This window comes from Paralichthys olivaceus, chromosome 8 (assembly GCF_024713975.1).
Source record: "Paralichthys olivaceus isolate ysfri-2021 chromosome 8, ASM2471397v2, whole genome shotgun sequence".
Lineage (NCBI taxonomy): Eukaryota > Metazoa > Chordata > Actinopteri > Pleuronectiformes > Paralichthyidae > Paralichthys > Paralichthys olivaceus.
Genome location: NC_091100.1, coordinates 23807162 through 23834223, shown reverse-complemented (window position 1 = coordinate 23834223; position 27062 = coordinate 23807162). Strand labels below are relative to the sequence as shown.

Here is a 27062-nt window from a genome sequence, read left to right as displayed (position 1 = left end):
GCAAGCTATGCACAATAGCCTCTACAATCTGAGTAGATCGACCACTTTCTTGATGGAAACAGGAAAACTACTTACTTTTACTTTATACATTTAAACACACATTTCTGAACTTTCTTCATTTTCAAGCAGGCTCGTTACTTTTGTTTGAATGTATTTGAGCCAACTTCAAAATCGTGCCAGATTTTAGCCTAACTGGACAATAACACAGAAAAGATGATTCCTTGTTGTATAACAACACAACACACGTAACACGGTGTAAAAGACATATCAAGACGAAACAGACAGGACATGGTGCATGTTTGTGACAAGGAGTAACATGGAAGAAAGTGAAGAATCAGCAAACATCCCTGACAACGTTGATAATAAATCAGAGCAACAAATCATTCCCCATCCTTGGCCTTATTTAAAACAAGAACACTTCATTCAATAAATGGAACACATTTCCTCCTGGAAAATGTTTCATCCTCACAAATGTTGTCTTACTCTGCATTAAGTAGATTTTTTTTTCATTTGTACAGTCTATGGTTTTAACATGGACACAACACCCACAGTCCTTAAACTAAGAAACAGTTTCTAACATGTCACAGACTCACTCTATGTTTTATATTCTTTTCACATTTCAGTTTGATATTAATAAATACAAACATCTGTTAGCTGCTGGCTTTCATAGACAGACAGAATAATAGAATAAGGCTGGATCATCATTGTTGTTGTTCCAGGTGACGAGGTGCTGCAGTGGAATGGGAAGTCGTTGCCAGGGGCAACCAAGAAAGAAGTATACAACATCATCCTTGAATCAAAGGCCGAACCTCAAGTGGAAATAGTTGTTTCAAGACCTATAGGGTAAGATGACTGTTATCAATGTGTAATAATTATCATGAAAATACCAAAGTGCTGCCATTTGATTTTATTCTGACAGACACTTTTGATATGTCTCCTTCCTTTATCTAAAAGCTCTATCCACCGAATTATGTCCAAAAACTTCTTGAGAAAAGTGTATAGAGCATATCAGTAAGTAGTGTTGATGTGATGGATGGAGCCCCTTGTCCTCATGCCTCCCCAGAAATCCTTCAGATCCAAGAGAAAACCCCTTTTTTCCAGCTCTCCCTTTCTTCTCTGTTACGCATCATGTTTAATATTTAAGTGTGTATTTGACTGAGTGCTTGCTCTTCTTCTACCACACAACTCTTGGTTAAACTCATTCATTTTTAAAAAAAAGATGAATGTACACATCTAGACTTTGTCTCTACATTGATGTTTATTTTCATGACTTAGTTAATTTTCTTTACAGACTCTTGTTTGCGTTTTACAGAGACATCCCAAGAATCCCAGAGTCGTCCCACCCTCCTCTAGAATCTAGTAAGTGTTTATATGAGCAACCTTTGTGACTGTAGAAGTTATTTCCATTGTTTACTGCTTGTGTAAACAGCTTCTGGGAAATGATTCACTCTTCAAATTGGGCTTGAACTCCAGACATGGGTGCTGATTGTGCTTTTTCCTATAATAGTTAAAAAAAACCTTTTTATTCTCTTCATCCATCAGCAGGCTCCAGCTCTTTTGAGTCACAAAAGATGGACCGCCCCTCTATATCAGTGATGTCCCCTACTAGTCCAGGGACCCTCCGAGACCTCCCTCTGGTGCTGCCTGGACAGCTCTCTGTGAGTATCTGGAGGAGGAGGCACAGAGGTTTGTGAATAGATATGAATATAGAAAGAGGTTAACAGCCGTCATTGCAACCTTTCAGGTGAAGCTGTGGTACGACAAAGTGGGCCATCAGCTGATTGTCAACGTCCTTCAAGCCATAGACCTGCCGACCCGACCAGACGGACGACCTCGGAACCCCTACGTCAAAATGTACTTCCTGCCCGACAGGAGGTAAGGACACACAATTTCTTTCTTATTTTGCAGGTCCCTCTTGCAAGTATTACTTATCATAAATGTACCATGAATCATCTATGCTTGTTATAAGGTCACACTTCTTGTAATCTAAACTCTGTGTTTTCACTCCTTTGCTCCAGTGACAAGAGTAAACGGCGAACTAAAACAGTGAAGAAGAACGCTGAGCCCAAGTGGAACCAGACCTTCATATATTCCCACGTTCACCGGCGAGACTTCAGAGAACGCATGCTCGAGATCACTGTCTGGGACCAGCCCAGAGTGCAGGAGGAGGAGAGTGAATTCCTGGGCGAGGTAGAGGAGACACCATGTCTGTGTGCTTGCACTCTTGTACATGTTTCCCTCTTTTAGTTTTTACTGTTAAAATGCCTTTATTCCTCAGTGTTGATATCATAAGGGTGCGTTTGTTTGGATTTTACAATAAAGGAATGAGCTGTTCACTTAATGTTATCTAAAGCACACATTTTCATTTTTATTTGCTTTAATATATTATATCTAACAATGCATTATAATCAAATGGAAATCTCGTGCTCTTGGATAGACATGAAGTCATATGGGTCTGAACACAACAGGGGAATGAATCAAAGGAGTTATGAGATAGTTAAAGACAGAGAAAAAAAGAAAAAGCATCTGTCTGCCGCACAGAATTATAAAATCGTATGTAATTGCTCAGTCTGTTCTGTTGCAGGTTGGGTTTGTGTTTGTGTTTAACATCTGCAGCACTGAAACACTCCCTAACACTTCTGATGCTCAGTGGCTCCATCAGACTGTTCACTTCTTCTTCTGCTCCCTCATCCTTCCCCTCTCAGATCCTGATAGAGCTGGAGACGGCCTTGCTGGACGACATTCCTCACTGGTACAAACTCCAGACACATGACGCGTCTTCCATACCTCTGCCCCAGCCGTCTCCGTACCTCCCACGCCGACATGTTCATGCAGACAGCCCCAGCAAGAAGCTACAGAGTATGTCTGGTTATACACCCTACATGTCCAGGCTGTTTGCTTGTATATATATATATATATGTATACATATCTCTTTTGTGAACCCACTGTACTTTCGAGCGTGTGGTTGCTAATCTTTGCTTCACTGAGCTTTCTCTTTTTGTCTCTCAGTGGAACAGAACTGCTCAACCTTACCCTGTCTTGTATATGCGTGTTTGTAAATGTGTGTTTGTGTGTGTTTGTATGCGCAGGGTCCCATCGCATCATAGATACAGAGTTTGATGATGGTTTGATGGTAGTGAGTAAAGGTGGGTGGGGAGGGCATGGTTACCGAGTATTTCCTCGTAGTAGCATGTAGGCGTCCAGCACTGGGTGAGACAGCATCTTCTTGCCTCCTCTCTCCTTCTGATGCTCCCAAATCTTCCAGCTTCCTTTTTGGCTCCTCTGTAGGTTTCAGAATAAGTTGCACCCAAATTAAAACAATTAATCTTTGCTGTGTCAGCAAAAGGTACTCTTGCTTTTGCAATTCATCATATTACAACTGGACTGCTAGTTTTTGAATTGCAGTGCTGTGGTGTACAGCCTTTATATTGCTGATGTTCAGCAGTGTACTGGACCTCAGCGAGGCTGCACTGAACAGATTCTCCTCTTCTGCTGGGCCGTAGGAACACTGACGCACGGAGCTACTGTAGTTCACTGCCATTCCACTTAGTCTCCTGCCATTCACCCGCATGCTTCTAGTCCTGCTCAGAGGTTGCTTACTTCACTTACAGGACACCGGACGTGTAAACTAGAAGCTGAGTTTATAGAATCACCACAACTGCTTTGTTGTTTGACTGTTTCTGCTGTGGCTTCCTCTCCTGTCAGGCTGAATGTGAAGCTGCTTTAGATATTTAAAAATATTTCTATTGTTTATTTTGACTATACACAATCGCATGTGATGTTCCACATGGGGAATTTAAATGATCGTGCACAATCTGCAATTTAGTTGAACATAATTATGCTTCTTTATATCAGGATTCAAACACTCAGATTGTGATCATGCGCACAAACAATTGACCTTTACTGGACACATTTGTGCATGTGTACTCTACCATATATTCTGCATACAGTAGACTGTGCACCTAAACAGATACAATGCAAAGAGAGTTGTGTCTCTTTAATATTTCAAAAATCAGAAATAATCAGAATTTATTTTAAATCTATTTCTCAGATCACATTTTTATCAGTTGGTCCCTGTGTGGTATATGGCTCTTAATGCACCAATGTCCACTATCCTTAGCTTTTGTTTCAGTGGAACAATATAAGCAATAATAATAATATATTTACAATAAGCAGTATATTCAATTACTCCAGGATTTTTATGTACACTGGTTTGTACTTTTTAAAAGTCCAAGCCTTTGAAGTGCTCCAAGTACTGGTCACCTGACTTTGCTTATGAAGAAAATAAACAGTACCAACCCCTAAATAACCGAAAGCAACAATCTCTTTTGCATATCTTTCTTTTAGAAGTTGTAGCGTGGAGGGCCAACAATATTGTACATTAAAAAATGTTAACACAAGTCAGCAACATGCAACAAAAGAAATATGGAAATAGAGATTGGTACTTAGTCTCAATCGACTTGTATTATACACATCATAGTGTATGATATTTACATTTTGTGTCCCATATTGTTCATTTGCTGCTGCAGTGGTTAAATGTCCCCGAGGCATGTGAAAAGGTTAAACAGGAACTGTAAGCAAACCTCAGGTCTGACAGAGACATGGCAGAAACAGTTTGCTTCTCGGGCTAGTTCACATGACTCGTTAGCCTGTGTGCTAGCTGGTCATTTGCCTGTAAAACATCCTGCTGAGATGTTCTACAGTCTGTAGGAGAATGGCATCTCAAGCCGTCGTCAGTAGCACAACACACAACTTGTGCACTTTCATCAAAGGACACAGAACTAATGCCTGGATGTGTGTGTCTGTTGCGGTGTGTATCCATGTTGGTGTATGTTCTGCTCACACAAATCCATGATTCAACATGATTTCCGTATGATTGTGTGTGTTTCTGTGTGTTTGAATTGTGCACGTGTGTGTGTGTGTAGGTGCAGAGCGTAACTCCAGGGAGAGAGAGCGGGGCAGTACGTTGGCTGTGCCTGAGCAGCAGCGGCCCGTCCAGCACCGCTCTCGCTCGGTTTCTCCTCACAGGGAGGACTCGTGCAGGGCCCGGTCGCGGCCCGCACACGTGCCCATGCAAAGGTGAGCATCACGATCACCTGGTCAGCTCTCAGCGGAGAGCGTGTTGTTGTTGTGTCAGCTTGTATCTTAAAGCTTGAGTTACACTTCATCAAAACATATCCCTCACTGAGATTATATAATTCAGATTACCCGTCCAAATGTTTGATCATTTTACTCAGATTACCTTGTGGTCTAATAGTCTCAGTGTAGGTGTTGTAAATGCAATGTCTCCGTGACTATAAGGTATTTGTGTCAGATCCTTGTTGCGGCTTGTTAACATGTATTTATTAAGGCTCTTAATCTCACTGTTTTATGGCTGAATCACCACCATGTGCTGTAGATCTCTGTTAATGGCTGTTGGCCTGACAATGTTATTAATTGTTCTGAGAGCGGGAGGCTGCCAAATATGTTAAAGCAGGCTGGAATGTTGCCCTGACATACACTGTTCACTATATATTTACCTTTGGCTCGCCATGATAGTTGGGGATGAGCGAGCCTGTAATGATACACCCTTGATTTATCACGTACGACTGGCTGGTGCAGCGTTATTATGAGCATGTATCAGCTGGCAGGAGAGACCTTAACTCAAACAACAGACTGGAAATGAATTCATTATTCTATTAGTGTCCCTACTAGAGCCCGAATGATATATGAGATAGGTGATAGCATCTGCTACATATACACGTGAGCCTGACATATCTGTGTTTATGTTATCGCAGATATAAAGACTTCAGTTTTGCAGAATAAACAATGCAGTTATGTTTATCTTCCTAATTCAAGTTCCATACCTCTGATTTTCTTTTTATTTATTGTTACTTGTCATATAGGTTTTTGGTTAAACTGTAAAATATCAAGCGTCATTTACATTTTTTCATTTAGGGTTTGATAACAACAATTTATGAATCGATGACAATTTTTTTAAAAATATGTGGATATTTTTATTCACTAGTATCAACCCACGAAAAATCAATATCATCCCAAAGTTACTACTTTTCCTTGTATATGTATTTCTTCCTCTGTGTACAGAGAACCTTTTACTTGTACTTCTTAAAGGACTAATGTGGAGGATTTATCAACATAAATGGATTATACAATTCATAATCAAATTTTTATTAATGTATAATTAACCTCACAATGGTTGTGATTTCATTACCTTAGAATGGGCCTTTTATATCTACTTAGGGAGCTGGTCCTCCGCCATGTTGCACTGCAATGTTTCTGGAAATAATTTGTGAATGAAACAGGATATCTGTCACAAAAGATCAGTTATTAAGAGTTATTTCCTGAAGGTGTTTTGCCATGTAATTCTAAAATGTTCTAAAACTATTATCATTCCCCATCGCATTTCAGTTCAGACCAAAATTGGGCGGACATTTAAGGACATTGGAATATGTTTAAGAAATATCCCAAGATTCATATTAGACCTAAATGGAAACATTTGTGCTTTCATCAGGAGTCTGGACGAGATCCATCAGAACCGCCACCACTCCCACTCCCCCTCCCGCTACCACGATTCCCACTTGGAGCACCAACGTTCCGGTGACTCGGACTATGAGTACTCCGAGGACAGGTACCATGTTTTTAAGGATCTGTGGGTCCCATGGGGCGTGGGATGGGGTACTATGTTTCGATATGCAATGTGAAAGAGGATTATACACAATGCTGTGGGTCATTCAGCAACTATGGCCTTCATCATGCATTAATAAAGCATGTACGTATGGAGTCTGCACAAGTTAAACATGTATTTAGTTGTATTTCATAAAGATTGACTATTGTCTTGATTAGTCAGTGTGTGCAGTGTGATATTAACAAACTAAGTTCTACTAATACTACTAACAGTTTGAAATTAGTCATACTGGGTTTGTTACATCATTATCTATTGTTAAATTCCGACTTGATTGAAATCTCAGAGTTATGATTTCCTGGTTTCTGTCATTCATAACTTCACTTTGCCTGTCTGAGTTGCCATCCTCTTCTTTTGTGTTTTCTCTGGGTTGTTTTTCATTTGTTCACCCATCGTCATGGCAATGACAGTGAGGTCCTGGAGATGCACAGGTCAATCCGGGGTGGGAGTGCCGAGTGCCTGCACACAAACAGGTAACAAAAAAGGACTTTAAAAAAACAGACAACCACCATTCAGGTTTATTTTAATACAATACACCATTTTTCATCATTTTCATTCTCACCATACTTTAACAGCTTCATCGTAACACAATGCTGACATTGTCATTACAGACACAGTATGTTAATTATCCTGATGCATCTCATATGTCTGCTTTTGTGCGACTGCATGAACACAAATTCTACATATATCAGTGTCAAGTAGTTGTAGCACATTCATAACTTCATGTCTGACTATTGTCTACCCCCACAACTGTCTCACATAAACACACACAACACACTGATCAGTGTGTGGGGGGATTACAGACCCGCTTGATGGCTGACCTCAAAGAAGGCAAAGCTCTTTTGATTAATTTCTCTCTTATTTATTTTTTGCATTGGATGTCTTCACTCACAGCAGTTGTATTGTATTTTTTTCTCTTGCTTTTTGTGCATGATCTCCACTCATATAACCAGGGGCGTAGGTAGACACAGCAACACACTCCCACCCAAAATGCCCCTGTTAGTAAACGGTATCCATAAAGATATTTACAGGTAAGTGCTTAGCGCAACAGGCGTTCTTGCGAACCCCTCTCTGTCCCTGTCCAGCTTTCCCAGACACATTTGTGGAGTTGGTTGGGCCATTTAATTGCGGTGGTGTTCTCGCAACGCAATAAATGGCCATATGTCCCCACACCACTGTGCTGCTTGTGTTTCCTCTGGACTGTTGCTTTGTCATGTGCTGCTTTAGCTGATTGTATGTGCTGCTTTCACCTCCGTATCATGCAATCCTTTGTAGCTTTTACATTGTTACACTGTGAAACATATCTAGGTGACGTCAGTACATTATTTCTTTCCATTTTTCAAAACATCTCAGAGAGTAGCTTTTTTTATATATATTCTTGAGAGTCACAGATGCAGTCGAGGGAGCTCTGCCATCTGGATTTCGTATCCTGAGTGCCAATAAAGTGTCGTGTTGACTAAAACTTTGCTGACAGATCATTAAATTTAAACATTATAAAGAGAAGTTGGAAAAACCAACCAAGTGTAGGTCAGTCACCAGGTCTGCAAGCTGGATCCAGATGGAACTATGTGAGTAACAATGAAATTAATTAGCTTTAGACATAAATGCTCCCTAAACAATGATCCTCCTGAATTTGTGGTTGATATTTTTGGTTGTGAGCAAAAATATTGGATGGACTCTCGTTTATTTTCAACTCAGGATGGATTGTTATAGCTTTGGTGATTCACTGCTAAAAAAATACCTGCAAAACATCAGGATGTTAATACTGACATTGTTATCATGTTACCATGCTGATAACAGCATTTAGCTCAAAGGAAGTGCAGAACTGTATCTTCTCTTCTTTGTTTTTTTTTTTTTTTTTTTATGTCTTACAAACTCATTCCAAACTAAATAATAGATAAACTTCTTACTTCTTACAAGTATTATTAGCATTATAGGAAGTGTAGGATCTAGAATTGGACCCACAATAGGGACCAAACTTTTAACTATTCTTTCTAAACTGTGCTCTTGCATGTTTTCGCAAACGTCTTCAAAATGCTGTAGTTGTGTACCACATAGTAACGACTATGAGGAAATCAGTCTCAAACTCATGGAATGATTTGAAGATGGTTGGCAGAAATGTACATTATGTGTCAGTCACAGTTAGTGGGCTACAACAAGTAAAACCACCAACATTGTCCTTTAACATATTAATCAGATGATCCTTGAATCATAATAATCACCAAAACAGTCATAATGTTCTGAAATGTAGGGAACTCTTCTTTTTCTTTTTTTCTGTCTCTGAAGCAGCATTAAAAAGTCATGATCATCCATCAGATTTACAGTAATGCTTCAGTCCTGGCTGTAAAGCTACTGGGAAGAAAGAAAGACAGACAGACAGACCGTCTAAGCAATTTCCTCTATTTCTCTCTGTTCTGCTCTAATCCTTTTTATGACCGTCCTATACATTATATAGATTTACTGTAGCTTGGTTTCCTCACCACGTGCCGTCTGAACGACTTTACATCTGTAGGTTCTGTTACGTAATCAGCATTACATGTAATCTCTCCATATATGTGTTTAGGGTCAATCTACAGGGAGGGCAAGAGGAACTATCTTCATTCTCTTACATCATTTATTATGTAAGACTATAGAATATGTGTTCATTTAGTGATTTGCCGGCATCATGCAGCAGGTACATTTCCACTCTGCAGCGACCCAGTGTTTGATTTTTTTAGAGAATCCTCTGTTTTTACTGTTAAACTGTGAGATACAGCTGTGAGAAGGAAAACCATTTTTTAATTTGCACCATATTGTGAATGTTGCTTCTTTGTCTCCTGATCATCCGCAAGAAGCCTCCTGCTTAATTTTGTGCTTGTGTTTTTCCACTTGGTCTCTCTCTGCTTATTTCTGTTGAGTTGCATGTGTCATTTTTGTTTCCTCTCGCCTTTCTTTGCAATGCGGGTCTTTCCCTGCCTGGTGTTGGCGGGGTCTTTGGCGTACAGCTCCACCCTCCCCGCATGCCTAAAGAGCAAGGCACCCCACAGACAAGAGGGGGTTAGCACCATGCCTCGTAGCATCCTCACACACCGTGTGCTCAGGTTCACTGATGAGGTCACGGTTAGGTAAGAACACACCCAATCCACACACCATACCCTCATCCCCCGTCCACTCTCCACCCAGAACCCTCTCTTTCGTCCCCTTTTTTATGTGACAACACAAAGCAGAGGCTTAAGCATGTACTGACGAGTGCAGAGCATTAAACAAACAGTAAGCCCTTGTTGCCATCCTTGTGCCGCATTAGTCCTGAAAACATTATTTGCAATGTCATGCGATGGCACAAAGTCAACCATCTGTTGGTTGTCACCCAACAGCATGACAGACATACAGCTGTGAGTGTGCAGCAGAGAGTAAACGTGAACACTGGCTGCTCTCCTCCTCACTCATTCATTCCCTTACACACACACACACACACACACACATACAAGCAGTCCCCTCATCCACTTAGACCTGGTTCCCATGGCAACTCACCAACCTTCCATCTGAGTGGTCTCGCAGTGTATGGCCGCTAGGAATGACTGGCTATGATAAATGGAGATACAGCATCAGAGCCATTCCATGTTACTGCACTGTCTGATGGCCTTCCTTTTTCTCTCTTTGTCTCTCTGTCTGCTTCTCTTTTTTAAAATGATCTCTCGTTATCCTTCTTTTTCGGACTTTCTCTCTTTCCTTTTGTCTACGTCCTAATTATCACCCCTTTGTTCTCCCATGTTCTTCTAATCTCCTCTTCCTGACTCCCCTACTTGCACCCTCTGTCCATGTACATCCTGTCTCCATCTCTATTTTTTCTCTCCTGTATTTCTCTCTATGTTGCCATGTTGTGGCGGTGCAGCGACCTGCAGCCGTCGCTGGACAGAGTGAGGAGTGCCAGCACCACTTGTCTGAGACCAGACACCAACTTTCACTCCCCTGACAGAGACAGGTATAAAAAGAAAGTTACATCACATGAAATCACACATTACAAGAATCAACTTTAATTTGCTGATGAAGACACTGATGATTCAGTTCAAAAATGAATTCACACTCAATAATCACAGACTCTGCTGATAGTTTCGTTTAGTCACAACTTTCAAAACAATATTTTCTTCTCTACAAGATTGAATCATTCGATATTATGGGTTTACAAAGCTGCATGACTTCACCCCAGTTCATGTCATTTGTCCTTGTCATACATGAATGAATTTGCCATTGCCCACCATCATAACAAATAAAGAAATTGCACACTTTCAGAAAAAAGCATCTACCTGCTGTTTAGTATTTGGAGTCTTTGAAATATCTATAATTTGAGAAAACGCCTGCAGATATAAATAAATGATGCTGTCCTGTACATTGATCCCAGGAAGGTTGACTAAGGGGGTAACAGTTGAATAAACATAACTGTGATACCTAAAATGACAGGAACCATTTTTGAACTTTATAGTTTGGCACATGTCCCATCTGCTAGCATGATGGCTTCAATTATAGGAGCTGCCATGTTGTACCTCTGTATAATCAGTCTATGGAGACAGAGCCAGGGTTATAGTCCCTCCTTTTCTTTTGCTTAGTTAATCATGTCCAGGTTAAAGCATCATATATACTGTACAGACATAAGAGTGGTATCAATCTTCATCTATCTACACCAAGAAAGCAAGCAAGTGTAGCTCCCCAGATATGTGATACAGTGCATCCAAGTACCAGTGTATTTACTACTATATTAGCTTGTTTATGTGTGGTTGTGATGCTCAGATTTATTTTACTTATTAACCACCACTCCTGGTGTTCCCACCCCAAAATGCTCCTCCTCCCACCCCTCTGTCCTTCTAGGTGCTCCAACTCTTTGCCCCACAAGACCCCCCCAAGTCCCCGGATCTTAGTAGAACATGTGGCCCCTGAGGACGACAGGTATATCAGGCCTGCTCTCCTCTGCTGTGCCGAAACCTTTAAACATTGCGCTACAGCTATGCTTGCCTGCTTAAACCTTCCTGGCCCCACATTGTGAAGCCTACACTGAAGCCCAGAGCTCATCCTGTGGATGATAGCGTTGCACAGATCTTGCGATCAGCAGTGTTTCTTCCCCTTTTCCTGTAAATATTTGTGGTCTAAGGCTGTGTAATCCCTATTTTATTCTGCTGCACCTGCTCTTTCTGCCGAGCACCTGCTCTGAATTTCCTCTCTTGGCTGTCTTGAAAGCACTTTCTTTGCTGTAAAATTGTTGCTGGCTGAAAAATCTTTTTCCAGAATGTACAATTCTCAGCTATATTGCTTTCACAAACCCCATAAACCAAACCATTAGTGTCATTCTCAGGCTTTTACATTATTTAGAACATGCCATATGAATCAATATTCAGTTTTCATTTTCCATGTCGTGTTTGTTTTTCCTCCTCTCTCTTTCTCTCTGTGGTCGCTGTGTGCTGAAACAGGCAGTGTAGCAATTCATCAAGTCCAAACTGTCACAGGGGCTGCAAAAAAAGCCTCGAGGGGGACAGGTAAGATCATTCATTCATGTATTCATTCACTCACTCGCCTTTTTTTCACCTCCTCTTATTACTGTCACCTCGATCCTCTCACTGGAGGGATGATGGCTGACCATGTTGTTGGAGAATCAGGCATATTGATTTGGATTTGTGCAGTAGGTAGATGAAAAAGGTTGAAATGGAACCATATTAGCTATAGATATGTTACGAGTGTCAATTATTTGACATAATAAGATTTTTTTTCCCTGAAAAGATAAAGGATGATTGCTTCCATCCTAAGGGTTGAAATCTTCAATATCCTGCAGTTTAGCATAGAAACAACAACCCATGTCCAACAGTCCCAGGGCTTTTGATGTGTTGACTTTGTTCTCGTCTAACCAAATATTGTCATGTTAACACTTGTTTTTTGCAGATAAAAGAAGTGAGATAATAAAACTTAAGTAGTAAGCTTTAGAGTTGCTGATAGTTGAATTTTTCTAACTTTCAAACAGGGCTAGATTAGCTTTTTCCTCCTACTTAATCTCATATATGATATGTACTGTATTATTGTAAAATAATACAGGTATTGTGATTGTGGATCGTTCGATTTTAAATCCTGTGCATCTTAGACAGCATCGCACACTTTGCCCCGAAAAGAGAAAAATTATCCTATTTTAATTTTTCAATTTCTTTGTTTTCATTTACTTTTATTTCCTGGTGCCTGCCCACTGATGGCAGTCGTATCCAGCCCACCTCTATCCTGAGGGGCAGTAGGGGGAGAGGGGGCCCGCTGAGGCCCTTTGGCCAGACAGCCCTGGCTGGGTCCTGCCCAAACTCGCCACGGCTAGACAGGTGCATGTCCCTGCCAGTTCAACCCCTCTGCTCCCCTGTGTGCTGATTTCTTCTCTCTGGCACTGAGTGTGCTAACACTGTATGCACAAGTACCACAGGTATTTTTCATAACTCAGGAAACAAAAGTCATGATTATTCTAAGAGGCATGATATTCGCAGGTTATATGATCTTAGACAGTGGGTTATGTAGACAAGGTACATTTTGGGAAGAATCAGGCCTGAAGCTGTTAGTGTGAAGGATTACATTTAAAATTACATCCAAAGATTCTGTGATATGTACAAATACTGTGGTAACATGCATTCTGTGTATTAACACATACAGTGCCACTTTCTTTGCCTCTTCTACCAATGACTCCAACTCATTCCTCTCCCAATTTGCCCTTTCGACCTCAAGCACTTTATTGCTTCTCTGATAGCGTCACTTCAGTTAATGAAGAATACAGCTTTAACAGTACGTTATCCCTTCCTCTCTGCTTGTGCTGCTTGTGTTGTTATGTTCCTGAACGTCAGAGCACACCCTCATGGCAGCCCCTCTCCTCCAACGGGGACTCCCTCATCAGGTCGCAGGGGCAGGCAGCTGCCGCAGCTCCCTGCAAAGAGCAGCAGCGTAGAGCAAGGTATGTTGTGTGGGAGCGATGAAATAATCTCAAACTGTTAAAAGCTATTTTCTACATTTATACACATTAATCTATGCCTAACAAATAATGCAGAGTTAAGGAGATGATTTAGTTTCATTTGCAGTGAGCTGAGACTGAGATAAAGCTGTTATCTTTAAACACAAAGCACAAAATGCAAATACTGACCAAATGTCTTTGCCTCAGTAACACTACCTCTTGCTATCACTTTAGAAAGAGCTATCACTTTTTAAAGAAGTTTTATGAGCATATAACAACACATTGTCAGCTTTTATTAAAGTAGTTGTTTTAGTGTTTGGTGGATGATCAGACTCTGCCAAACAGATGGTGAGGGAGCCTATGCAGAGAATAACACTATGTATCATCATTCTAATCAACTTAACAACCTTTTTGAATATGGCTACTGTAAAGGGGGAGCACTATGCCAGCACAATGATTCCTCTATTCCTTCTTACCTCTTGTTGTTGGTTATAGCTGACAGATGGGTGGGGTTTGCCAGATGGGATAAAAAAGGTGCTTGAATGAACTGTGCAGACAGCCATAGCCTTTAGGCTATAGCTGTTGATTTCTGTCATTACAACATAAAATCCCCATCTGACTTTCCCCACCTTTTTCAACCCAGCATAGCAGCAAATAGCATTTTATCCCAATGTGATGGAACATCAGTACACATCATGCTCCACCTAGTGTCTGAAACCTGATCCTGCATCCTTAAGAAACTCCGGTTCTTATTTCTTTATTCCCTGTCTTTTTTCTGTCTTTTTGTCCCAGCCCTCGCAGTAGAGGAGCGAGCCCGACTGGTGCAGATGAAAGTACATTCCTATCGGCCTTCAGCCTCCCACGACCCTGAGACGGACCTCAAGACCAAACGGGAGGTCAGCGTCCATGTCTTCCTCCTCCTCCTGCACTGGATGAGTTATAAATAAAGAAAACATGTCGGTTTTCTGTGCAAAATCATCACGTCTCTCCCCTCCTGCACGTCTCTCTTTGTTTATAGATGTATGCGGAACAGCGGCGTAGCAGTGACAACATGTCGGCGAGATCATCAGACAGTGATATGAGCGATGTGTCAGCCCTCTCCCGTGCCAGCAGTGCCTCCCGCCTCAGTAGCACCAGCTACATGTCCATCCAATCAGAACGGCCTGGGGGACGACTCAGGTCAGTCCTCATTGGCTTCTGTGAACCACAGTTACTAACATACAGCCAGTTCACCCTCTCTGAAATACACCTACATGTTCGGGTATTGTCTGTTTTATGCATGCTAATCACTGTGTGTCTTTCTTTTTTATTTATGCATGTCTGCATGTTTCTGTCTCTCTGCATGCCCTGTCTTCTTTATCCCCCCACACGCACACACACACACACACGCATACAAACACTTGGATACATGATGAACGGTGGATCCAAACACACTGGACTCAGATCCAAGTCATTAGAGGAGGAGAAGAAGGACAGGAGGATCTCGTGGGGGGTGGATGGGGAGGAGGAGAGGAGGAGGGCGGCAGGAAAGAGACGTTTCTCTGCGGAGTTGAAGCGCAGGAGACACACTGTAACAGGAGACACCAGGGAGTCCAGGTAAACATCAGTAGATCCCCAACGGTGAATTCACTGATGATGACACACGATACATCTTCATTCCCCACATTCCCATCTGTTTAATACAACAGCACACAATAGGAGCTTGTACTGGCAACAATTATAGACTGTTTCTTATAGATCTCTGCTCACACCTTCCAAAGGGAGGTAATATGCTACAGGACAGTGTTCCCAGAACTTGCAGGGGGGGGGGGGGGGTTCAATGTCTAACTCAAGGAGACAAGAGCAGGAGGGACACAGGGATGAGCTCAAATCATTTGGGTGAAGAGTTGTGATCCTGCTCAATTTTGAGGTGCAGTTCATTCATTTAATTTTATTGGGACTCTGTGTGAATCCCAAACAAGTTTAAAGGAGCGCTTAAGCAGATTACACATAAAAACCTGTTTACTTGTGCCAGTACGTCCTCCCTAACAACTATATCAACAGGATTGTCAGAATTTGGGATGCTGGGTTTGAGCAAGCAGTCAGGGTCTAATGACATGCATGCGTTGCATAATGGGACATTTATCTAGAGTTTTTGGAGCTTGAACCAATACAAGAGACTGAAAACTGACATTTTCCCTCTGCTGCGTTTATTTTTCACCAAGCTTTTAATCATTTTCTCCCAACAATAGATGCAACATTAAATAAGTGAAATCTCTAAAAATGAAGGTAGAATATTTTCTTCTCAAATAAAATTACTCATGACAAAAAAATCCACATTCATTGTTTTCATCTTAGTCTGTTTGTATGCAGAATATGAAACTAGATTTTTAAATTTAATTATCAATTACCAAAAGAAGTTAAACTTTCAAGTGTACCTCAGTAAGAATGAATCAAATAAAAGGGAGATAAAGGAGTACAAGGCAATAAAAATCCCCATGCTCTCTTCACGCACACAGACACACACAAAAAGCTTGTGCACTCCCCCGGCTGACCAGTGTCAGTGAGCTGACAGGGACAAACAACCCTATCCCAGTGGTCCTTCATGGACCAGGTGGTGATGTAGTGCAGCTTATTAGCTGGCTAATGTACTGAGGTCTGGGAGGAGGAGAGAGGGGTCTGTTCTTTATGGCCTCACCACGGATCAATCCAAGCAGAGTGTTATAAAAGCACAGCCTCACAGCCTCTGACACACTTTGCGGAGTGGGAGGTGAGAAAGAGGGAGAGAGAGGCAAACAGAGTGAAAGGATTTTCAAACCAAACACGATCTCAGCTACATGGCAAAAGTATGTGGACAACCAACAGAAGAACTAATTCTGAGTAATCATGAATTGTGATTGATCAGAGGCTCAGATTTTCTCCCCTTCAACCACAACAGCACCAGTGAGGGTAGTAAGGGCCCGGCTCACAGACAGTGTATGAGGTTCATCCCGAAGGTGTTGGCTGGTGTTCACTCTGTGAAGAGTTGTCCGGTTCCTCCAAACTAAACAGGTTAAACCGAACTGTCACATTATTATCACGTACTATCACATGAGCGTCACATCAAACATCTCCACAGACAACCCTGTCCACATACTTTTGTCATTTTGTGTTTACTCTAGCTGAGAAGAACGGAGGTGCATGAACATATTTTCAGACTTTTACTGTCTACTTGCATCCATATACTTTATATAAACAAATATCAATAAAGTTAAAGAGGAATTCCACCAATTTAACTCATCAAAGTCTGCGACATCTGTAATTTGAGAAAATCTCCATCTTTAATATGTTTAAATGTGTCGGGTGCATGAAGAGAGATAAACAGTTACAGTGCAGATGCTGGTGTCAGATCAGCTCTTAGGGCTCGAGAGTGCTACCGTTTTACTAGCTTGTGCTACAAAAGATAGATGAGTACTAACTGTAAAATCTATAGAACAGGTTGTACAAAACATTCAGCCCAAGCAGCCTTTATTTATTTATTTTTTCCAAAAGGTTGAAAACACAACAGTGTTGACAACATGGCCACTGTGCAATGTAAATCATGTAATCCACTGGTTATAGCTGTAGACTTTTGAGGAGGGAGCTGGATACTTAAATTTAACTAGTTAGTTTGCCAGCTAACTGGCAGTTTATGCAAAGCATCAAATCAATTATTCATTATGTCAACAAATCAGGACAGACAAAGCCCACAGTGGCGGTGGTTGTGGATCAGGAGGTAGAGAGGGTCATCCATTAATCAAAAGGTAGGTGGTTTGATTCCTGGCTCCTCTAGTCTGCTTAACAAAGTGTCCTTGGGCAAGATACTGAACTCAGAATTACCAGAAATAATTCAAACCTTGTGGATTCAGATGATTAAATTATTTGTCTTTGTAAATGTCTTCTCGTATCCCTTTATTGATAAAATTTGATTTGACAAGTTATCCTTGCTTCTAAAATTCTTAATTTGTCTTTAAATATTTTAACCTAAACATCAAGCTCTGTTTCAGGCAAAGTGAATTTTGTGTCTGTTAAATAATAAGCCTGCAAACAGACAAACTGAAAACACAGGTTTGAATTCCCAAAGCAGCAAATTAGGTCAGTTTCCATCTATATAAAAAGAAACAGTCAGTTTGTTTTAGAAAACAAGACCAGGGGTGAGTTTTTAGAGAGAGGGGGTACGAATAAGTCAACCAGTGATAGACAGCTGGTCTCAGGTCAGTTTTCACTCAGAGTGGGGTATTAATATCTCTATTGAGTTTGATGATCTGTTCTTGAGTTCATATAGAGGCAGTGAGGTCGCACTGACACATCAAACCCTTTTTACATCTTTTCTCTTAATCTTTCTTCTTCAACCTTTCTCCCCTGCCATGTGTCTTACCAGTTTCAAATAATCAATTGGATGCCACACATGTAAATCAATGCATGCTAAGAGAATTCATGTTTGCTTTCCTTTGAGCCTTTATTTAATTTCACCTGTTTGTTTACCTCAAACCCCAACACCTTTCAGAATAAAGACAATGATTTAAAAATCATTTTGCTTTGCACAAATTCCTGAAATGACTTTATGAGCAGTTTCCCAAGCAAAATAACACAATCACGAGATTTTCTGTCGTAAGCAAAACTGCTCACCAGTTTCCAATATGTACGATTGTGTTTGTCATTTTTGTTTTATTTGGTCATTGTGTTTTGTGTGTATCTGTCTGTGTGTATGTGCAACCCCAATGCATGTCTCAGATCCCTCCTTGCATGCATCCTGTGCTGTGAGTGCCCGGACCCTCTCCGTCCTGCAGACCTGGATCCTCCCCTCCCAACCTACCCCTCTACTGCACGCCCTTCCCTGACACCCCTGCAGGGGGCAGTGGACACCACCCTGCCCCTCCCCCAGTCCTTGGGAGTGTCAAGTATGGGTGACAGGGGCAGTGTAGCAGGGCTGTCCTGCAGCACTTTCACCCCCTCTGAGGGAATGGACATGCGGAAGCTCTTGCAAGCCACTAGGAGGCAGCATGGAGCACTGAGAAACTTCTGCTCACGTGCAGTGGCTTGTTTGAGATACTTATACACATGAAAAAAGTATCATATACCCCCCCACCAATCTTGTTATATGACTAAAATTTGATTTGAACCAGGATAATCTCATGAGATCATCAATAGAGTAGTGTCAGCACAGTCGTGTTACACCGAACTCCATGTTGGTTTTAGTTGTGTTTATTGTGCTTTAGTTATTTTCAGTAGGACATGCCATCATCATGTTCCCTTTTCACTCATCTGTTATTTGATTCACTTTTGATTAAACACCACTCAACACCTTGAAATCATCGTCGTCCACCATTTTTAAATCTACCATGCTGTGTCTGTGTTCTACTAAAGTGAAGGTACAGTATGGAGGAAGTTGAGACTGAACGTCATCCCCTCTCCATCACACCAGATCACAGTGCCAATTAGCATCTTCCTGTCTCTCTCTCTGTCTCTCTCCAGCCGGCAGATGCGGTCTTCGATCGGCCATAGCATGCAGAAGAGCTCCAGCGTGAGCGGGGAGATCTACACCCAGGAACGCACCGACGGCAGCCAATCTGACACGGCGCTGGGCACGGTGGGTGGCGGCAGCAAGAAGAGACGCTCCAGCCTCAGCGCGCGGGTGGTGGCCATAGTTGGGAACCGTCGCAGTCGCAGCACTTCACAGATCAGCGGCCCTGGTGAGTTGCCATGGCAACTCTAAAATGTTCAGTGGTGGCTCTGGAGCCCACTGGTTATGTGTGACAGGAATGTGGCTAAATATCTACTGAAAAAGGGACGCACATGAATCATTACTGCATATTTATATTGGTGTGATAGTGTCATCCTGTCACATTCAGGGTGTGAGGGTGGTTACTGTTAAAGTAACAACAACATGCTGCTCAGATATGGGGTCGAGCTAATCAGAGGCTTCTCCTTCTAAGTTGAGCAGAGTGTAAAGGAGGTGGCATCACTTCTCTGATTGTTTGATCTTTATTTAATCAGGCTTGTTGAGATTTTCAGTTAGAGACAGAACTGAGAACAAGAAACAATAAATAAATATGGAACAACAAAGAGTTACTAAATAAAAGCAACACAAGGACGTGGTTAAAACAATTAGAAGATACAAAGATGTAAAATCACAGAAGGGAGTGTAAGACTGCAGTTGTAGGACAGTTTGCAGCTCATTCCATTAAAGAGGTGCATATCACCTGTATCCTGTTCTGCCAACATTAGTGCAAGTGCAGGGGTTATCTAAGGTAAAGAAGTTACTGGATCATGTAGTGACGTCAGGTAGCTCTGCAGTTTCATCAGTGGAGTTTTATAAATGAATAACATGGTGTGACTGGAAGGATGTCCATCCCACCAACTGATAGAGAGAACAATGATGAGTAAAGCACAATTCACTGAGTTGAACTGCTGAAGTGTTGATGGGGCAACACAAGTTAGTTTTATGGTTGACAAAAGACAAACATCCTTTAATTTTCCTAGTTTGATTTCTTATTTTTGAGTCGAATATTGAATATGAATTTTGATTGATAGTCTGCTGTTAAACCAGATTCCTCTATTTTCATGAATCACACAGACTCATTTGGAGGAGATAGTAACAATAACAGATGTTGGTTTAATACAGTAAACGTGAAGGTTTGGAGCTGTTCATTTTTTAATTTTTTTTTGTTTCTGTCAAAGCCTTAGTTTAACCTTCCCCCGCACCTAATCTTGAAATGAATTCATTTAAATAATTTCTTAATAATTCCAATGATTCTTTATGTTATTTAAGCTTAACTTAAAGGTTCAGTGTGTAGATTTTAGTGACATCTAGTGGTGAAGTGTCATGTTGCAGCTGAACATCCCTCATCTCACGCTCCCCTTGCAAACATCAGAGAGAACCTGTGGCAGCCCTCATTGTCATAAAAATTCAAAAGATGTTTAGTTTGTCCAGTCTGGGCTACTGTAAATACAAAGTATTTATCTTTAAAGAGCCCAGATACTGAAGAAATGAGAACCAGAATCAGACAAAATGTCATTTTTTGGTGCTTCACAGTGTGTTGTCCAGCACGGCACAATAACTGATTGATAATCAGGCAGATTACACACGCTTGAGTAATGACCGTATTTGTGTGTCTTGCATATTTTTCCTGCTCCGTGATGTTTGGATGACACAAGTCTCTGTGACATAGACATTGATCAAGAAGTGCCGGTGTTGTGAGCTAATCTTTTTAACCTGGACTCTCTCACACAGCCCGACTGGTTCCTTCAGTTATCATACAGTTTCTTCTGTTTGATTGGATTACTGCTTTTGTAACCAAAATGAATCCCCTGCAACACTCATTCCCAAAAAGCATTTATTTAATCTCCACAACATGTAATCTTTGTCCACACTGATTTCTCCAAATTATAAAACCGTGTTTCACATTGAGACAATTGTGTTTTCAGTGGATTTGTCCTGAGGAGCAGACTGTACCAGAGCACCACAAATTGCAAGTGTGCCTTTGTTGTGTAAAAGACAAACCCTCTGCGTCCCCCAACAAGTGTCGCAAAGACAAACGACCAAATAATTATGTTCCTGAGAGCTCCAGAACATCATGGCCAGCTGAGAGCCCCTCGCAGCTCAGCTCCCAGTCACACTGCAGAGTCTCACCGGTCTGAGTCTGGCAGCCACTTTTACCACAGGGTGGTGTACGACTCATGATGAAAGCCAAGCGCTGCGCTCCCCCTCTTTGTAGTAGACATAAAAAGCTATTAGAGAACATTAGGCCTAAGGGGGTCCTTTAGCCTCTCTGCCTTATGCACAGAGGAGAGAGGGGAAGTGGAGATAGTGCAGAGATAATGCTTAATTTGAGAAGTCTGTGGGCTGTGAGCAAGTGAAGGTAAGGAAGACATATGATTGAGTTTTTAAACATGAGGATTTTCATGGGATCACAAGATAATAGTTTATACATGTAACATTTTATTCTAGGTTATATTGGACTGACTGTATGTGCTGTAGACTGCTGGATGCAGAGATTCATCTCCTGCTTATATGGAAGGGATGATGGGATCAGCAGCTACAAATTTTACCGAAACAAGCCCATATTCTGAGTCAGGAGGTGGACACGTCCCAGTCCGAGATGCCACACAGTGTTGTCCCTTTTTATACCTAACAATTTCCTGTTTACTACCATAGCTGGATTCAGCAGGACATGGGTGCGACTTTGGCTGTGACTCACAAAGAGAGATCACAGAGTTCTTAACTGCATCTCTGATGTTTAACTTCCTGTAACCATGATTGAGGAAGCAACTAATAGTTCACAATTTATCCATTGATAAAAATGTTTTGGAAGTTGGGCTGTTTCAGAATAATCTTTTTTACTTTCATTTAACCGCAACCAGGAAATCTTTCTCTGAATCCGGATGATTGTGGGACAGCAGTGGTTGAAAAAGACAATCTTTAAAAAAATTAACCTGATTATCTCATAGCAATGTCATGAGGCCTGAGTGTGAAGGCTACAAATGTACACACAGAGGATGTGAAAGTGGTTGTTTGCTTGATAGAATGGCACAAGATGCTTCATGGGAAATGTACTTTAACTAACCATGTCAGCAACAACAAGGTTGTGATTTTTCATGTTCTAAATGAAAGATTTTGTGCATCAACAGTAAAATATATAACATTTTGGGAAATATGCCTATTTGCTTTTTCAACAAGAATTAGGTGAGAAACTCCTGCTCAGCTATCTGTATGAATTTCCCAATATGAGTTGTACCTTTATTCTGAGTGAATAAAAGTAAAAAATAACTACAATAGCATCTCTGACATCATCATTGTGATTTTTCCCCCTCCATCTTTCCTGCTCCATCCAGAGGGGAAGAGTAAGAAAGAGAAGGGTGCACCCATCCAGAGGAGCACAGAGACTGGAATGGCAGTGGAGCTGACCAGGAACATGAGCCGACAGCCCAGCAGAGAGTCCAACAATGGCAGCATGAACAGCTGCAACTCAGAGGGAAAGTGAGGAAACCACACTCATTTTATAGTCTTTTCTCACCCTGAGTCAGCTGGGATTGGCTCAGCTCTCCCTGCGACACTCAGAGGATAATGGATGGAATGGAAATGGATATTTAAAAACTGTATTTCTGTGTTTTCTGTCTAGTCTCATCTTCTCTGGAGTGAATCTGGGGGCCAGCAGCCAGTTCAGTGACTTCCTGGATGGTTTGGGACCAGCTCAGTTAGTGGGCAGGCAAACACTGGCTACTCCTGCAATAGGTATGATACTCTCTTCTCTTCTTTATTATTAATGTTGATCCTTTATATTCTTTGATATTTTTTTCTCTTATACATTCGATGGATATTTTCTTATCTTTGAATCTGTATACGTACAAGTGTCTAGGGTATTTCTGTCTACTCAGAACAGATAAGTGACATTAGCAGTGTCATAACATTTACCAAGTCTGCAGTTTACTAGTATACAATACTGCAAATGAGATATTACATGTTTATTAAGTGTTGTAATGGCATATGATAAGATTAAGGTAATCAAATATAACAATTTCTGTTTCAATCTAATGAGAGTATCATGTATTACTGTCAATTATAAAAATATTATATTACATATATGCACTATAGTATAGTATAATAAATATTATTTTAAGCATGCGCAGAAATCAGTTAAACTAAAAGCAAAACTCCAAACGTTTTATTTTGTCTCTCGTTTTGCAGTACATGCCATCATTAATCTGCTCCATGATATTATGTGTGTGCACCTGCTACACCCGTGTCCATCCAACCTGTTCACATGAACAGGATATTCCAAGAACAACTTGACAGAATTTCTTGGTTCAAACATTCACTTGGACTCAAGAAGGAATTCAGTAGATTAATTCATTGTCACAATAATGCAAGAATTATTGCATTGCAGAAATTATTGCAAAATTTCACTCAAATGTCTTATAGGATAAAATGATGGCATTTTATATCCCAAAGGTCGACTTCAGCTTGACGTCATAAAGTTCATGATTGGTTGGAGGAGGGATACAAGTACAAGGCACTAATTCTAGACCTGCTCTTCGTCTGTTTCCCAGGTGATATCCAGATTGGTATGATGGAGAAGAAGGGCCAGCTGGAGGTAGAAGTCATCAGAGCTCGAGGACTCGTACAAAAGCCAGGATCCAAATCTCTCCCTGGTAACGACCTGACCTACATTTAGATACTAAAGAGCAACTAATCCCTCCCCTTCTCCCTCTCAAGACAGCATTATTATGAGATATACACCCATCCATTGAAATCCAGTGCATTCACTCAGCTGAAGCCCCCCCCTCCCATAAAGACATAACCAGCTGTGAGATCTGATGGAGAGTATATTGGCGACGCACTGTGTTCCCCACTAATGGCTTTTTCTATTGTTTTTTCTCTGCATTCAGCTCCATATGTCAAGGTCTACCTGCTGAACAATGGAGCGTACGTAGCCAAAAAGAAAACCAAGATTGCACGGAAAACACTTGACCCACTGTACCAGCAAGCACTGCTATTTGAGGAAAGCCCACAGGGTAAAGTCTTACAGGTGAGTTTGAAATATGTTTCCTCAGCAGAATATCACACCAACAATATGATTCAGCTAGAGCTGTGTAACTTGACAGAAAATCATTTTCTTTAAGGTGATTGTATGGGGAGACTACGGCCGCATGGACCATAAAAGCTTCATGGGAGTTGCACAAATCCTATTGGAGGAACTGGACTTATCAAGCACAGTCATTGGTTGGTACAAGTTATTCCCACCATCCTCCTTGGTGGACCCGACACTTGCCTCCCTAACACGGCGAGCTTCCCAGTCGTCACTCGACAGCTCCTCCGGACCTGCGGGAGTCCGATCCTAGTGGACCAACAGCTCTACACCGCTCGGCGAGTAACAAACTCAAGAACAAACAGTAGAGAGAGACAGAGAGAGAGAGGGGAAAAAACTAATAGCGGAAATGTAGAACAACAATCAGAAACAGTCACAACGAGAAAGCTTTGTTGAGATCTGACAATCACTCCTGTCGCGGTTAATTTTGTCTGTTGTAGGGAGCGCCACGTTTCAGTGTTTCATATCCATTCGATGAAAAATCGTATCGTTTTTCTCTGTGTATGCTGAAGAGGCAGGGCTGTCCACAGACAAGCTGTAGCTCTTGAGACAGGAGACGAAACAGTGTCAGAGAATCAAAGTGAAGCAGGGTGGTTTTTAACTGAATCAACAATAGCAAAGAAATGTATGTAAGCGTCGGAATGTATGGACTCGAGACAGAGGTAATCACCCTCCACACCTGCAGCCGGCACAGTCCTCTCTGCAGTGGCCTCCTCCAGAACCCCAACAGACTGCCGGCACTCCTGCCCCCAGGCAGGGTGCTCCCACGTGGGTATTCAGTCTGGAAGCACAGGGCCTTTTTCTGGTGCCTAGACCTTGGAGCCACATCACTGGTCCCACTCTCTGTCAAAGGATCCTCTCTTTTCAATATGTTTACCATGGCTGCTCTTAGGCCACACTGTTTTAGTGTGTTTGCTTTGTCGTTTATTTCTTTCCCTTTGTTACTACTGGCACAAAATGTTTTTACAGTGCGTAAAATGCTCATGATAATGTTGTCAGTCTGGTGTGTGCATGGTGAGAAAAAACTAAATACAAGAGATAAAAAAAGGATCTAAAAACTATTAAATGTCTGCAAGTGTTATTCAGGGGGGGTGCTGGTGATAATGCCACAGCTTAGATTTTTACACTTGGCAGCGTGCAGAGTTGTTTTCCTTGTTGCACCTCTGGCAGAAGTCCAGGCCAGTCGTCTTTGTATAGATGTAAATTAGGCCTCTCAAGAGGTTGACCAATAAATAAGATTTATGTCACTTTGAAATCACAAGGATACAACATCACTGTAAAAAAAAGTTTAAAATATATATCTTTGTTCACCTGTGCAACAGCAAGATAGGAGCGTTTCATTTTTTCACATTTTTCGGGAAGTGCAGTCCTACACCCCCCAGCACGTTTGAGGTTTTTAAACCCTTAGTTTACATTATTTTGAAATTTTAACACAAGCACAAGAGCTTGATTTTTTTACGACAAAAAGTCTAACTTTTTGAAAAAAAAAACCATGTCGTTAAAAAAAGTAAAAAAAGAAAGCATTGCCGTCCCTCATTCGGTTCATTTCTTCGCCTAGATATTAGAAAACACACAAACAAACAGAGGAGAAGAATGGCTCACAGTTTCCCTTGTTTGTCTCTGTGAATGTTAAAGTAACCAATCAGACTGATCTGTCGGGACGCCAACACCAATGCCCATCCTCCGTTTGGCCCGCAGACTCCTCCCATCGAGGAAGAGGCGGGGCCAGCATGACTTAGGAACCTGTTCCAAGCTGCATGCACATTTTTGTAAAACGAATACAAAAAAAAAAGATACTGACCTAGATACGTGTGTTAGTTCCACATACTCTAGGGCCGCTTGTATGTTGCATGCAGTTGTACAGTTTGCTCGTACTTGAATATTAAAGAAATAAAACCAAGAAACAGAAGCCATTCCCATTACGCAAAGACATTTGATCTCAACTGCAGTCTACTCCACGTCCCTCAGTCCGGTGCTGAATGTCTCTCAAACTAAATCCCAAGATTGCGTTGATGTCTTTCCTCGAACCTCTGGAAGATGTACTGTACTGTATAGTAGTACTGAGCAGACCTCACAGCCCCTCTTACTGTTATTCCACATCATAGTATACCTCCAAGGGGCTGAGATGATGTATGAATAAATATGTACAAATCAGATCCACTTATATGGAAATATGAATTATGTTTCAACATAATGATTTCAGATATGCTAACACATGAACTGTTAAATTATATAAAGAATTAAAGCAGATGCACAGAGAGTCATACACTGTAAATATACAAACAGCCATGCACTGGGTTTTCATTGGGCTGATAACTGCACAGGGGCCAAGTCATGTAATGAGGAGCGATTAATACGTCTAAAGGGACCATGCAGTGGGACAACACAGGGCGGTGGACATGGGTCACATACGGCTGAGCTCAAGCACACAGCCGCAAAACCTCCAGGTGTACCACTGCTCTAAAAGTCGACTTCTTTGTGCTTCAAACCCAGTGTTTGAACTCCGACCTTTCATCGTCCGGTGAAGCTGGTTTTTCCTTCTTTTTTCTTTTTTCTTAATTTTTCTTTGTCAGTATTAACAGGAAAAAAAATTGCTGATTGTTTACAACTTCTGTGTTCCACTGAAACAAAAAGAAAATTAGAAAAAAGTAAAGCATTCACTGCAACATTTCTTGTTTGTATAACAGATGTGGCTCAAATTATGTGTATGTTTTATATTTAAAAAAAAGTTCATTTTTATTATTTACAAATAAAAAGAATGTGTGGAAGAAAACTTGCCTTCTTTGTGATGTCTCCCTCAGCCAAAATAAAAAAATGTTTATGTCTTAATATACTCTCAGCCTGCAGTTGACAAAAG

The 27062-nt window shown here is 41.2% G+C and overlaps 1 protein-coding gene across 29 annotated transcripts in view; it reads left to right on the top strand.

Annotated features, from left to right (window-relative positions):
* LOC109627590 (regulating synaptic membrane exocytosis protein 1-like) overlaps window positions 1-26978 on the top strand; it is a 66880-nt gene extending 39902 nt beyond the window's left edge. For 4 of the 29 annotated variants that reach the window (XM_069530861.1, XM_069530862.1, XM_069530859.1 and 1 more), the window contains 27 exons: window positions 720-843; window positions 955-1011; window positions 1313-1359; window positions 1543-1658; window positions 1745-1875; window positions 2019-2190; window positions 2706-2859; window positions 3090-3146; window positions 4926-5079; window positions 6512-6628; window positions 7093-7155; window positions 7636-7713; window positions 9667-9786; window positions 10554-10643; window positions 11525-11602; window positions 12121-12186; window positions 12892-13005; window positions 13516-13622; window positions 14412-14515; window positions 14638-14798; window positions 15063-15215; window positions 19092-19309; window positions 22452-22596; window positions 22739-22851; window positions 23667-23768; window positions 24006-24145; window positions 24240-26978. In XM_069530861.1, the coding sequence (XP_069386962.1) occupies window positions 720-843; window positions 955-1011; window positions 1313-1359; window positions 1543-1658; window positions 1745-1875; window positions 2019-2190; window positions 2706-2859; window positions 3090-3146; window positions 4926-5079; window positions 6512-6628; window positions 7093-7155; window positions 7636-7713; window positions 9667-9786; window positions 10554-10643; window positions 11525-11602; window positions 12121-12186; window positions 12892-13005; window positions 13516-13622; window positions 14412-14515; window positions 14638-14798; window positions 15063-15215; window positions 19092-19309; window positions 22452-22596; window positions 22739-22851; window positions 23667-23768; window positions 24006-24145; window positions 24240-24458 (3200 nt within the window). In that variant the 3' untranslated portion in view covers window positions 24459-26978. The other 25 variants (XM_069530860.1, XM_069530865.1, XM_069530863.1 and 22 more) reach the window with 25 other exon arrangements.
* Window positions 26979-27062: the final 84 nt, after the last annotated feature.